Source organism: Acipenser ruthenus, chromosome 11 (genome assembly GCF_902713425.1).
Source record: "Acipenser ruthenus chromosome 11, fAciRut3.2 maternal haplotype, whole genome shotgun sequence".
Lineage (NCBI taxonomy): Eukaryota > Metazoa > Chordata > Actinopteri > Acipenseriformes > Acipenseridae > Acipenser > Acipenser ruthenus.
The window spans coordinates 8,262,559-8,277,827 of NC_081199.1; the positions used below are offsets into that span (position 1 = coordinate 8,262,559).

At 41.5% G+C, this 15,269-nt stretch overlaps 1 protein-coding gene across 7 annotated transcripts in view; it reads right to left on the minus strand.

The window, feature by feature from the left end:
* The window catches only part of LOC117426709 (smoothelin-like), an 82,615-nt gene that overhangs the window by 37,740 nt on the left and 29,606 nt on the right, over nt 1–15,269 (minus strand). For 5 of the 7 annotated variants that reach the window (XM_059033261.1, XM_059033258.1, XM_059033259.1 and 2 more), the window contains 5 exons: nt 14,766–14,859; nt 13,303–13,381; nt 12,945–13,036; nt 6,569–6,668; nt 1,653–2,191 (listed from right to left, as the gene is read on the minus strand). In XM_059033261.1, coding sequence (XP_058889244.1) covers nt 1,653–2,191; nt 6,569–6,668; nt 12,945–13,036; nt 13,303–13,381; nt 14,766–14,859 — 904 coding nt within the window. The other 2 variants (XM_059033263.1, XM_059033262.1) reach the window with 2 other exon arrangements.

Below are 15,269 nucleotides of genomic sequence, written 5' to 3' on the forward strand. Positions count from 1 at the left end.
TCAAGAGTAACACAAGTCTTTCAAGCACTTTATTGTGTTTTTGGCACAATGCTGTGGAACAATCAAAAACTAGAAGCATGTGTTACTTACACGGCGTCCCAAATGAGAAGTAGGAATGCTTGCGTTTACCCTCAGCTACACTTCTTCAATAGGGAAAAATCATTAGATGGGCGCCTGCTAAAGACGCCAAATCACGCCAACGTGCACTCACAAATGATTACTATTATTTATTCCCATATATAATATCAATATATATGACAGAACGCACCATACTATTATGATGGAGTATAGACATTTTCAGATTAATCCACAGGTTATAAGAGTCACAGGTACAACACACACCCTCTGTATCAGGATTTGGCAGTACACAGTGAACATTTTCAACACTTTACTGACTTCTTGTCATCTTTTTTTTTTTTTTTTTTGCCTGCATACGCTTAAATCCAGAACGTCTTTCTACATGCCTTGTTGTATTTGAATTAATCCCTGCTCTCCCTCATGAATGCAAAACAATTTACATAAGGTGTGTTTTCACAGTCAAAGAAATGACTGTTGGCAAACAAATGAGATCAGAGTTGGATCCAACTTATTTGCGGAGCAATGCATTTGATTTATTAAAAGCCTGTCATCACATCAGAGCGAACTTGAACATGAAGGAACTGGATGAGCTGCAGCACGTTCAGAGTTCTTCAAAGAAATTGGACTGACATGGAAAAAGCTGAGTCAGAAAAACTGGATAAAAGAACTTGGATCCCATTACGACATATGCATAGCTCTGCGTTGTGTTTGAAATTATTCTGCATGGTTCTTTGCCATTATTTAACTCGTTTTCAAACAGAAGTGACCACCACACCTGCTTCCATTAATCCTACAGTCTCTGTTGCCTAGCGGCCAGCAAAGTCCCTGTTTTTTGGTCTTGTAAACCATTCACATGTATTTGCATGGTTTGCAGTGACCTGTTCTGAACCTTGCTGCTTTGTCTCAGACCTTGGAAACATGTGGTCTTGTGATTACTGCTGCTCAATTTTCTAAACAGCCACAGCATTTTCATATACTGCAATCCAATACATTTCCCTGCGAGAGAGAAATAGTTTGGGGTTGTTTCTGTTGCCGTCACAGACATGCAGTGACTAACTGTACAGCTGGCAAAGAGATTCTATATTCAGCTTTAGGACCCAAAAGTTCTGAGACAAATATTTTATGTTTGTTGAAACAACATTGCTCAGAAGGCAAAAACGATCATTTTCCTCCTTTAGGATACCAACAAGTGTCCCTGCCAGATATTTTTGAAAGAATATTCAAAATATGACCAAAAGCAAACACTCAACGTAGATTGCACCTGTGTAGGATTCAGACCTCAGCACATTAACAGATATTCCCCTTACAAAACCCAGTGGGCCTTTAACCCCTTTTTCCCCCCAAAAGTATGTATTCCCCATGCTAGAACGAACCAACTGCTGCTAAAGTACACCCATTTTTGCAATAACAATGCAATTTTACCAAAATGTTTGTTGTGTCAAATAGTCTTAAATCAACACTATTTAAAAAAGTGTCAGTATATAAATACGTACTCAGGATACCTCTATAAATGGCAAGAGGAGCTGGCTATTGAAAGCAAAGCTTCCTATTGATATGGGCTGCTCAGTGCCTACCTGTCTGCTGCTGCTGCTGCATCCTCCCAGCTCCCCGTTCACTGCCCGCTTCTCTCCCCTGTTTTGGAGGCTGTTCTGGGAGACAGGCTCCTTCTTGCATGGCCCACCCCTGGAGAAGGCATTCCCATCAACGAGGTCTTTGTCCTGGTCAGTTTGAGACACTCCCTCCCCCTCTTTCATATCCTCTCCTCCCAACAAGGCCTGCTCAGGGGCACCCCCTGTGAGTCTGCTCTCACACTCCAGCTCAGAGTCAGTGCTCGAGGCGCTTATCAGCTCTGAGCTCTGGCGCTGCAGTGACGATAGGTCCCGCTCTGAGGACCCTGAATCCAGGCGCTGTCGTGATGACAGGTCCCGGTCTGAGGCCCCTGAATCCAGGCGCTGTCGTGATGACAGGTCCCGGTCTGAGGCCCTTGAATCCAGGCGTTGTCGTGATGCTAGTTCCCGCTCTGAAGCCTCTGAATATAGGCGTTGCCGTGATGGCAGGGTTGCTTCCTCTTTATTTAGAGGGTCCAGGACCAACACCATTCCGGATGTCATACCTGGGGGGGGCAGAAGTTAGGCAGGTAAAAGTTACAAGTGTTGTCTTGCATAGTAAACAATTACACTATGAGCAGAAATTTAGGTTGGACATAATGAAAACAAAAACCATAACTGGAAATAGTTTGTATTAAATCAGCAATAGAAATGTATATATTTTCTCATTTTACAGTTGACATGTTATATTTCAGGGATAAACTAAATATATATGGCAATATGCTGATGATTTGGGATATGTACAGTAGATTCCACATCTCTATGGGGAGATGTGAATGAAATCTACACAGTTTAGAGGGAAACAAACAACCCCAACAGGTATGGAATTCTGAGCTCTCTCAGCACTGATAATATGTCTGCCAGCATCAGGTGCAGTTTCTATTTGTAATTGAAGGCAGGAAGTGGCAAAAGGGCACAGGAAGTGGTCAGGGGGTGACGTGAGTCTGCGGGCTCCACAGCCAGCATTCCACTCTCTCCAGGAAACCACACGGCAAGCACAGGCTGCTCCTTCCTGTCCCTCCCAGGAACCCAGGAATGAAGTCCTGGGATATGCGTGTTGTGGTGTCTTTGTTACTTCTACTACATTTTGGATTTTGTGGCTCCCATGTACAGAATATTGATAGAACTGGGTTAAAAGACTAGAGAACCGTAGAAATAAATAGAATTGATAACACCTCTCTTGTGTTGTTTTATATTTTCCACTGTGAGTGTTTTGAATTATATAGCTTTTTAGTTTTATACATTTTTGGGTTCTAGTTTTGTAAAATTAAAATGATGTTCTCATTTCAAGAAACAAGAGCTAACAGTTAAACCGTTTAGCTTTCTGCAACTACTGTAGGCCTCCATTAACAATACTGATGTGTTGTGCTTGCGAGTTAAGAGTTTTTAACATCCTGACAATTTTTTACACTTCTAACTTTAAAGTCTGTTTCAAAGCTCTTTTCAAAATGTCCGCTCTAGTGCCCTGGGGTTTGCGATCTGTCCTCTAAATCACTGCAGGAAGAGCGATTTAAAAAATAAAATAAAATAAAAAATACACATAACAAGTGCTCTGGCTTTTCTGTTCTGTACCACATCATGGGATTGTTATTGCTGTGTTACCTGTTTGACAATGTGGGCAATAATCCTTGCACTATCAGTGCACTAGAGCAGACATTTTGAAAACAGCCTTGAAACAGATTTTAAAGTTATAAGTATAAATATTTGTCAGGATGTTAAAGAAAAGAAATTACAGGTACGTTATTTAAACTGTTGAAGCAACACCTGGGGATGTGTAACTCTATATTTTTCTAAACACTGGTATCTTTAAGGTGCTGAAGAACTGTTAATTAATGTGCTATCCAATCACAGCTCTCAGATCTGCCATTGCCAATACAATGAAGAGCTAGGAAAATGTACCAAAAGTGTGTGCTGTGTCAATCCTCTCATCTGAATAGAACAGAGGCTGAACTGAACCCTGCTATTGTAGTTTTGAATTTATTTCCATAGCTCTGGTAAAGAATAACAAAGCTATTCAAATCACTTGCAGGTGTCCGAATTTAGCTGCTTCACTGGCCAGAACTGGATGTCATAACTTTGCTTTTGTGTGTATTTCTGAAAAGGTCTCTGGAATGAAGAAACAAAGCATACTGGCCCCTGTAATTGAATAGTTAATTAATATGATGTAAAATGGATAGGACCAAGTGAATCATAGAATACAGTTGTGTACCGAGTATGAAGCCAATATTTCAAAGCGTTTGTTCCTCCAGAAACCAAAGTCACATGACCACAATATGGAGCCAAATTAGGGCCCAGGTCAAAGTGAAGAGAACTGGGAGATCTCAAACAGTTTGAGATTTGTGCAGCTGAAATAAAAGGTTGATTTTCTGAAGTGAGGTGGTTTGAAAAATTACTTGGGGGTCTGTCACTGTAATTTCTGCAAATAGAAAATCTCTACACATACATTCAAAGGGGAGAAACAATTAAAGTTGCACCCCACTGGTGTCCTTCGTCACAAATTCCGCTTTTAGAAACAGACGTAGTGGTTGAACAAGGACGTTTCAACTGGAAGAGTTAGTAACTCCGGCTCTATCTCATAGCCACACCTGAAAGATAAGCTGCAGGGCACTGTTAGTGTAAGCACTGCCATGTTTCATTAGACTCCCTTATCGGGTCAAATGAACTCTCTCTTAACACTGGAACACTGGAACACTGAAACCACCGCATTGAGCAAAGAGAGCAGGCTGGTTATACTCATTTAGATAAACCACGGGCAGCTGTACATGTGCTTTCGTTTGCTTGAGTACACGACACACACACACACACACACACACACACACACAACAAAAGATGTAGCTTGCGTAAACAAGGCAGTGAATTGGAGCTCGCTGTTCTCCAGTTCTATTATATTAACGCACAGAGAAACGACCTGGGGAGGTTCATCCATACTGTGGCACAGCAGTGCCGTGCTTGGTTTTAAGGGCTTCAAATGACAGGCGCAACATGATGCTATCCGTCATAAGTGAAGAGGCTAAAATAATGAGCATTACTGGTTTCACAGTTTATAACTCTACTGTGTTCTAGAATGTTCATGGAGTACTGTAGTTATTCCACGAATGAGGAGTGGGTTGTCTCTGTGGCTATCCTCATGAGTGAAATAACCACAGCACTCTTAAGAATGTTCATGGAGTATTCTGTTTAATAACAAATACAATGTATGGAAAAGAAACCCAAATCAAACAGCTGGATTCATGGAATTCATTTCCAGAATCCAGGCTCTATATTCAGGGGCCATACATGTTATTGCTTGGCATACAGTTATCAGTGATGCTCAATTTGCAGCCATTAAAAGGAGACCTTAGCTATAACTAAACATTTTAAGGCTTTGTAGCAGGGCCCTGCACATGAGGAGTGGGTTTTGTGTATATATTGTAAACAGTATTGCGTAAATGTGTGTAATTATTGTAAATGATTAATGAAGTACCTGACGCTCCTGGGAGAGCCTGCCTGCTGTGTGTGATTATCAGGAGTGGATAATCAGTGGGTAGGTGTGTTCCAAAGCCAAGGACAACGGCCTGAACACCGTCCACGCTACCTGGACATGGAGACCTGGCTGTGTAATCCTGATCGCCGTGAGAGGGACCCGGGATCAGATGTTTGTATTAATAAATCCTGCACACCTGCGGGGTGTATCAACTTCAACCTCTGTCTTGATCTCCTGCCTGTCACTCAGCAGCAAATGCATGCACCCACAAGCAAGTACTCTGTTACAGGCGTTTTTTACAAATCATTCTTTGGTTACTATCATTTATAGTTGCCAGTCTTAGTTACATATAACTCAAGATTAGTGAAAGTGGATTTATTTTGGAGTGCCTATGCCATCTATTGAATCAAGGGTAGATGGCTTGCAATGCAGTAAGTGCTCACTAGATAGCGCTGGCACTTACATGTACAAAAACACTGATCCAGCCTGCATCTGCCTACAGCTGGTAACTAGAACTGAAGAGCAGCTTCTGAACTCACACCAAAGTTTAATTCAGAACAACTGCAGACATCAAGGGGAAAAAAATATACAAATGAAGTTTGAGGCCACTTCTGTTTTGAGTAATGGATTGAACGGCTGCAGCTAAATTAGTTTAAATACCGTACACGTGTGCTAATACAATGAGGGTTATTGTAGAATGATCCTTGTTGGATTCATTTACTGCTTACATACAAGAAACACAGGAGAGAATACAGAAATGCAATCCCATCCCTACTAAAATGGGAGAGGCTCCCTAGCCTTCAGGCAGACCTGCACACAGACTTGAATTATTAAACACTTCACACTGCTCTTTCTTCATGTGGTGAATAGCATCCCAGCTGTGCATTCATTACCATCACTTCTAATCCTGTCCATTGTGACAATAATGAATTACAAATGTGCTGGAAACATCCCTATTGATACTGGTTTCACAACACTGTCTGAATGTACTGTTACTAGTTCATTCAATAATGTACTTAAACAACACACATTTAATATTAGTACAAAATCTAAATTGATAAGAAAAGATCCTAAGTACCGACGCCCATTCTGCATGTCTTTATTAATCTGGTATGACCTCCTTTGGATTGATCACAGCTTCAAGCACACTTGGGCTGTATCACCACCCTCTTAAACTTGATCCAGAAATGCTTGACTGCATTTAGAACAGGAGATAATTTGAACCATTTCACCCCATTTCATCAAAATGTATGAATAATATTGAAACTGAAATTCGGATGTAAATACTTATGGGTGTCATTGCACAAACATACACACACAAAGACACAGCAATACCTACATTCAAACAAACACTGATTTCATTTTCGTTTTGCATAGCGAAGGCAAACATTAGTAAAAGAGGTCCTGCACGTTCTCTCACCTGCTCTCTGTAGCGCCTCCTCCTGGTTCTGCTGGCTGCGCAGCTCTCTGATCTGAGCCCTGATTCGCTGCCTCTCCTCTAAGTTGTCAATCTCCAGGTCCTGCAAACAACAACACTGCATTGTGGTCACATTGTTCATGAATATCTAGGGTCTGGGAAAAAATTAGCTGGGGCTTCAGGCAAGTTCCTAATGGACACTGCATAACGACTGGGTGGGCAACAGCATCCCTCCAAAAATGTGATATGCAAAAGCAATAGGCTAAAACTGAAATGAGCCAGTAAATACAGTATAGTACAGAGAACTCCAGAAGTGGGGATTTGATAGCCAGCAACCCCAATACAACATTGAGAACTCAGAACAATAGTACAGAGAACTCAATACTGGAGATCTTTGAACCAGCAGATGCAATACTGTATAGTGTAGAGAACAATAACCAGAGATCCGAGAGCCAGGAAATTCAATTTGATATATAGCACTCGGCATCAAGGATTCCAGTCAATTCAATAGAGTATTGAGAACTCAGAGCAATACAGTGCAGATATAGCACAGAGAACTCAATACCGGAGATTCGAGCCAGCATATGCAATACAGTATAGTATAGAGAACTCAAGGGCTCAGAGCCTCAGACCAGTGCCTCAGACTGGCCAACTCATTGTCAAAGGATTCTGGAACAGCCCTGTGGAAGTGCGCGTTGCTGCAGGGAGTCTGCTTTGAGTTTCCTCAGGAATTGGGTTTCCATCCACACCTTCCAGGATTGCCCAATCCCTCAGCGTCGGAGAGGCCTGGCTTACACCAACAGCCCCAGCAAGCCCTCGCCTACATATATGTTGGCTTTTGCATAACAAATTAATCATGTGTTACTGTATGTGAGGGGCAATCCATTTACATAAGGTACAAAGAGTTGGTGTTTGGTCTAACCGCTGTATAGGTTATACAAAATAAATACATAAATAAATCAATGGTTCAGCTTATAAGGAACAGACAAAATGGTACGGCTGAATCTTTAGAGCATTTTACAGCACTAAGCAATCCAACTGAAATCCAGGGTGATTGCTTGCTGTAAAATACTCTAAGAAAATCCACCTCTGGCTTGATCAGTCCTACATTGTGACGTTTCATCTGCTGATTTCATTTAACTACACGTACACAGTTAATCTCAAACCTTAACAGATTCAAATCTCTTCCTTTTGAATGCCTATTCCTCTGAACAGCCTCACTTTGATGAATGACATTACTTGTCACAGCTTGCCCACAGACCTCGAAAACACAGACAGTGAGTAATAAACCTGATTAGGACAAACACATAAATATTACTCACTGAGACAGACGGAAGTCTCATTTTCACTGAGATGTCATAACCTGCAAACCAATGAGAACAGTGGGCGAGACGGCCACCCTATGGTAATTCCTTTAAAAGGTGAAAACTTCCACAGTAATTATTTCATTGCAGGCAATATCCCCCATCTTCTAGACCATTGCCTAAACAGGTAATTTTGAAAGTGAACAATATATAGCGCACTGTCCCCTTCTGTAGCAGTGTGGCAATGTGGCCACGCCCTTGTGCATAGTTTGTTTATATGTTATGCGTTGTGTGTAAATGTTGGTGTATAGAGATGGCTGCACGGGATATAAATGAGTGTGTGCAGCACGAATTATTTAAGATGTAATTGTATTTAAGCACGAGGTTGCACGTGAATTAATTACAACCTCGTGCTTAAATACAATTACATCTTAAATAACTCGTGCTGCACACACCCATTTATATCCCGTGCAGCCATCTCTATACACCAACATTTACACACAACGCGTAACATAAACAAACTACGCACAAGGGCATGGCCACATTGCCACAAGCAGTTATTGTATTGAGGGTTGGAGCTGAGCCGTCTCTCTATGTCCTTCACTTCAGGGGACAGTGCTACACAGCATTCCATGCTAGAAGCTGAACTCCAATGCACTCTGTGTTTTGATTACAGTACATGCTGGTGATCTGCAGCACAGCATTCCTTTCATTCCAGCCCCTGTCTTACTTCACAAGCCCACAGATTTAGCATCTCTAGACACCACGACAACCACAATCCTATCTCGATACCTCGTTAACATTTCGTGACTAGCGTGAGATCCAATGGTAAAATATCTTATTCTTAGTATTGAAGAACACCCCAAATGTTCTGGAAAAAAAAAATTAAAAAAAAAAAAGAAGGAATGATATTTTGACTGCAGTTTCCAAAATGCTACAGCTGTGGCCAAAAGTTTTGCATCACCTAGAATTTTAGGATTGAGACAATAAAAAATAAAAAAAAAACTATAGGAACATAACTTGGATCTTTCAGTTAAATCAAAGAAACTACAAAATGATATCACAAAAGTCTCTTACAATGGCAGCCTGTCAAATTTCACAAGCGTTTTTCTAGGTGTTAAGTAGTCAGAGAGCGATAGCTCTATTAACAATACAGAAGAAAGACAGTTTTATTTTGATTGCCAGTTATACACTTCCATGTACTATCAGAGTAGAGAAGCTCTGTAGGGTTGGTCCGCCGTGCCCCAATGACAACAGCATTGCCTACAGATTTACAACACCTGTGCCAAACAAAGACAATTAAAAAAAATCATCACTGTAGCAGACTGGTAACAACCTGTTATTATCTGCAATTAGCACAGCCTGTATTCAACTTGTAACATTTGAATTCCAAGAAACATTGTCATATGTTCTTTTAAAAGCGTATCAAGTATTTGATTGTTCTTTGGTTGCTGCCACTTCACACACTTGCAGCTGGCTCCACAGATCCAAATTAGCACTCATCTCTGACTACTTCACCTAAAGTAACATTAGGTAGTCCAGCAATAGCCAATGGAGATGCATAGAAATATCATTTTATATTATTCCTTCTTTATTTGTAATGTTACTCCTGTTTTTCTCCAGTTTAGAATGGCAGCAACTCGCCAGAAAAGAAGAGTGGGGGTCAAGCGATCCCACCCCAAAGCCTCTGTTATCCCAAGAGCTTGAGAGCGAGCTACTGCCTCCTGGAGGACAAAGGCCAGACCTACAGGTGTTTGCCGAAGCTTACCAGGCACCTGGCCAGCAGCTGCACTGCGCTGAGGAGAAGCAGTCCCTGCAGATTGTCTACCCAACGCCCAGGAGAGCTAGAACCAATGCTCCCAGTGAACCCGAACATGGATACACATCTAATAACAGGATATCATATAAAGCAGTGGCTTTCAAGCCACCAACACATACTGGTGCCTGAACTCTAGCCAATAGGAGTTAATGGAACTCAATATGAGCGATAACAATACAAAGCACCCAAACCATGACAAGACTAGTGAAATGGACAGTGAGAAACCACACTGCACACTGCAGTTATCACTGCCAACACAGTGGTGAGATCACAGACAAGACCATCATCCTATTTACACACCGAAAGGGATACGTTACATTGTCTACAGCTCCCTAATACTAACCTGTTTAGTATCCTATTATGTACATCAGCCACAATCAGCATTAGAGTCTTTTCAGAAGGAATTGTTGCTGGAATAGGATGGCTATTTCGGATTGTCCCTTAGCAGCATAGCAGATACATGCACCTAACACATAAAACCCTTTACGATCAGCACTTCAAATGCAATCTAAATACCGTATGCATCTATATATTGAAACACTGAATCATAAACTTGTAGGCACTGCAAAACACTAAATAGTCTCTGAAACAAAATTCCCCCAAAAATTAGGCTAATCCAAAACTGAGCCATCTCCTTAATGGTTGAACTGCTACACCCAACAAACAAGCTGTGCGACTTCCTGCAAAATCCCAAGAGCTATTATTAATACTATGCATCCCTATGCTACTGAAATGTCTCTCAAGTTAGAATGAATCTCTGTTTAACAGGCTGCAACCTTCCCCAAAGAAAAATGTACACTGTGTTCTTTATATAGTATAAATAGGCAAATCCCTGTGCTGGTCTGTACATATATCCTGAAACACCAAAAAGGTTGAAAAGCAGTTAGTCCAATACAGCTGAATTCACATTACTTCTAAAAAGGTATATAAAGTAAGTATCTACTCACACATTTCTCCTTCTTTAAACTTAAACATGAACCAATCATGAACCGACACTTGTTCTGCCCAAGTCCAATCTTTGGACAAATAACTTCACCCAGCATTCCAGTTTATGAAGTAATGAAATAGGTGAGGAGTGTGTGTCGAGGCTCCCTTACCTCACAGCGTGTGTGTTTCAATGCGTCTGGGTCCCTAGACTGAACAAGACGTGTGCTTTCACACTCCAACATCCAGGAAGCAGCTCTGAGCAATCTCACACACACACACACACATACACACACACACAGAGTACAGCCTACAAGCCCTCAGCTCCCCCTCCCTCTCTACCTCACCACACCAGCACTCAGAATCGGTACTAAAGGAAAGGTATGTGTATTAAATAAAGAGAGACCAAACCTGCCACTTTTATTTTTAAACTACAATCAGCCCCAGTTTAGACCAACTCAACTCACATTGCATCAGCAGGAAATGATGTTCTATTTATTTGACACCCTGTAGAACGCAAATACACACACGGTTTTAATGTTTACATGTTTTTCACAGGTGAAATGTAATTTCATCACAACATACAGTATGCAATCCTCCCTTACTCTCAACCGACCTCATCATTTCAATCTACTTTCCTTCCTCCATTTCCATTCTTTCCCCTCTTCTGTTTTTCCTCTTATTTCAGTTACTCCCTCCTTTTCTCTCTTTAAGGTTATGCCTTGTCAACTGTCCAAACACTCCAGTGGCCACAAACACGCTTGTTAAATACTTAAATCCTACAGACGGTGCGAGATTGGCCATCGCTACTTCGAAGATGGGAAAAGGCTGGGACTTCACCTTTTAAAGAATATATGTGATTCTTTAAGTGTAGTTTTTACAAAAATGTTTTGGTTTAAAACACAATTTTAAGAAAAGTGATATGGTTTGTCAGACAGGTTTTTAGTTCGATCAATCTGCAAACTGTGTATTCCGAATGCATACGAGGATTTAAATAGATTTTTTTTTTTTTGGTTTTTAAATGATTTCTCTTTTGGAGTGGAGATGGTTTGTCAACGATGTGCTCTGCCAGTGAGGTGGACAGCATCGGGTTTTAATAGGACCCTTCTGGGTTTGTCTTTCGATAATATTAGTGCAAATCAGGGTCTGTGAAACCAGTTGTAAGTCTCCTAAACACACTCCAACCACTCTCTCCCTGTAACCCCTCTCCTCTCTCCCATGCTGTCATCATCTCCCATTGGTTTTCCTTCCTGTTCATTCTTCCCCCTGTTACTCAGTCTTCCTGTCTCCTCCCCGCCCCCCCACCTCACTACACATCACAAGCTGCTAATCCAGGAAACTGCTTGAGTCTTATTAAAATTACACCGGGCAGGAAGCCATTTAGTGTGGATGTTAAACCTCTACATATTTGAGGTATTGGGCTTTGAAAAAAAAAACTCATGTGTTAAGCTTTATGAACAAAATCTGAATACAGTTTGCTATTTGCGCTTCATTTCAAAAAACTGTTGTAAATTGTTGGAGAAGCCAACAGTCTAGAACAGTCACACAATTCAAACTGTTTATTAGACTGTTGTAGAAGGTTATTGCCTTCATTTCCAGTCTAGAACAGTTTAACAAAGACTCTTGTTTTATTTTATTATTTTATTGTTTATTTATTTATTGTTTATTATTTTATTCATAAACAACTTCATTTTGACAACGTTTGAAGGACCATTGGTCAAATACCTCCAGTTTTTACCTAAACTCTTTTCTTCCCTAGGAAATCCTTCCCTCCCGCTCTGACCACAGCAGTGGGAGTCGTTGATATGAACCTGTCCTGAAGACAGCTGGTTTGAGGAGGCCTGGGCAGACTGCCAGGGCAACGGGCCCAAAGCAACACTGACATCTGACAGACAAGATTGATCTTCCAGAAAACAGACCTTCAACCCCAGGCAGGTCTGGGACTAGCAAAAGAGTTATCAATAACTCAAATGTTGTAATTAATTCACTTTTTGATACAGTCTGTGTTACTATGCTTTGAGCTTAGAAGATATGTAACATGCAGCATTTAATACACAGCTACTGTATGCTACCAGCAATACATACAAGGAAACTTGATCCCTGTCTTTGTTCACTAGATGACACCAGTTTTTACTACTAGAACTTGGCTGATCTAGCCTGGGCTAGAGATGTCTATAACTGGTGGCTTTAGAAAGGAGTCATGGGGTTAGAGAGGCTGTATTTCAGAATGATTGTAAAAGAAAGTTCTTAGTTGGCTTGCCTTGCTTTAAGAAAGCCTGGCCCTGTTTCACCGCAGTAGCCCCATCACCACCCCTTTCCCCTCTGTACTCACTGCTTTGCTGTGGGCCGGCTCCGGATCTGCCTCCCTGCTCCCACGCCACTGGAATGACTCCAACCTGCTTTCACAGATAGCTTTCTCTGATGCTAAACATGAGAGGGGAGAGTCAGTGGTTAGTTGCATGGGCTGACTTGCCACAACTGTCCCCACAGTGCTCTTGCTTACACATTCATAGTAGAAAAGTTTAAACTCCCAGCCCCTTAGCTCCAATGTCAATGCCCCCTAGTCTGAGAATCCCTGCATCAAGCCCCCTGCCTCTCAGCTCCAATGACGTGGCATGTCTGCATCAACATCTCCAGGCGTGTGTTGGGTTGCTGGTACTGTTTCTATGCTACAGTGGCAGAGAACTCACCCTCCAGCTCCTGTGCCCTCAGTTTGCGAATGGCGGCTCGGATGAGCTTCCTTTCCTCGTACTCGCTGGCTCCTCGTAGCTGGGAAGAGAGCATACACAAGAGGGTTATCACAGCTGCAGTGCCTGCCTGGGGAGCGTAAAGGCCAGTGCAGGGCTGCCTGTGGGCCTCCAGCCAGGATCTGCAACTTGGAAAAGACAGACTTGCATGACACATCCTGACAGCACACAGTGCAGTGTAATGCTTTCTTATTAATGATATTCTCTTTTTAAATTGAAATTTGTTAAAATGTTTTTATGCAACAAGTGTTGAAAAAGTGTTTAATAACTTCCAGCTGCTCAACGGTAGAGTGTAATTATTTTTTTTATTATTTATCGTTTTGGAATCTATCTTGCGTTCAAATCCAATGGCACCGTTTCAAATTACGCGGTGCTGCAGAGCAGATGCAGAACTTGATATGATCTACAAATTCAGTTGCTTATCTTAAGCATACTTTCTTCTCAATCCTTTTCCTTTGTCATATAAACATAATACCTCAGGAACGTACAAAGAATGCTGTGTTTATTTCGATAACTGCAGTGCTCCATTGACCATTAAACTAACGGATACGAAAAAAACATTAGCGCCCTTAAGAAGTTTTACAACCCTGTGTTTGGGTTGCTCTATTATTTGCTTCAACGTCTTCCTTTTTTTTGGAATTTGCATTCCAGGAGGTCACCCAAGTCCATATTCATAAAACTTAGCAACTTGGCTTTGCCACTCGGGTGTAATTAGGTCATGATAGCCTGAACCATTCGATATTTGCTCTAAATATACAATTGCACAAGAAACTGCCTTACCAAGCGAACATTACTCAAAGTATGACAATTCAGAAGGAACTGTGTAAAGGTAAAATGGAGTTCATCTTTAAATGAATTAACATTTTCAAGTCAGTAACTGGGCGCGACTCGTTTTGTTATCGGTCTCCTTTGTAATATGTACAGTAAATGCGGTCACCATCACAAAAGGTTCATAAACCAGCCCGAAAAATCTAAGGAAAGTGAGTCCACAGGTGCCACCCAGTGGTAGGCTGCTGGCTAATCACTTCATACACGTTCTTGATGTTTACACATATACGAAAGCAAACATAGCAAGTTTTTTTGGGTGCGAGAAGTTCATTTTTGCTAGTGTTTTTATCCGTGGGAATACGTTTCCTTGTTTGCGGGTCAGTTTAAATTATTATCCAAGTCCTTTGATAATAAATATGACAGTACTTAGCAGCGATTGATTCAATTATTTGTGAAAGCAATTTCACAAAACTTGCTACAACTAGTAAAGAAGTTCTGTTTTTCTGAGCAAACAGACAGTTTGGTTTGTTTAAAAAAAAGGAAACTAACCAAGCCACAGTGAGTTTGAAACCAAACAAATGGAGTAGTGACAGCCCCAGGACCCTCCCTCCCTCCCTCCCTCCCTCCCGGTCACTCACCAGGGCAGTGAGCTCGTCAACATCCTCGATGGACTGCAGCTTCCCTGACAGAGCCTCAAGAGTGTCGTCCTGATCTGGACACAGGCGCTGGAACCTGCAATACAAACACAGACTGTCGACAGGGACAGAGGCACAAACACGGAAACCGGAGGCAAGCTAGATAGAACACAGAGGATAAAGACACTATGGCCAATCTAGCCTACATCACATACATCCGTGATAGGCAACGAGATCTTAGATGAGGTGAAAACACCTTCACACAGACTAAAAAAAAAAAAAAAAGAAAACACAGTGGGCAGAAGGATTCAGACTGCAAAAATGGAAATAGGTAAGAAAATGGTTATTTATGTCAATAAATATCAAGCACCAGGGGGGGGGAAAAACCTAACAAACAAACAAACAAACAAACAAACAAACAAACAAACAAACAGTCTCACACGTGTACAGCCGACAGTTTTGGCCCGGAGAAAACCTTTTGAAAGGAAAATCTGATTGAGCCCTTGA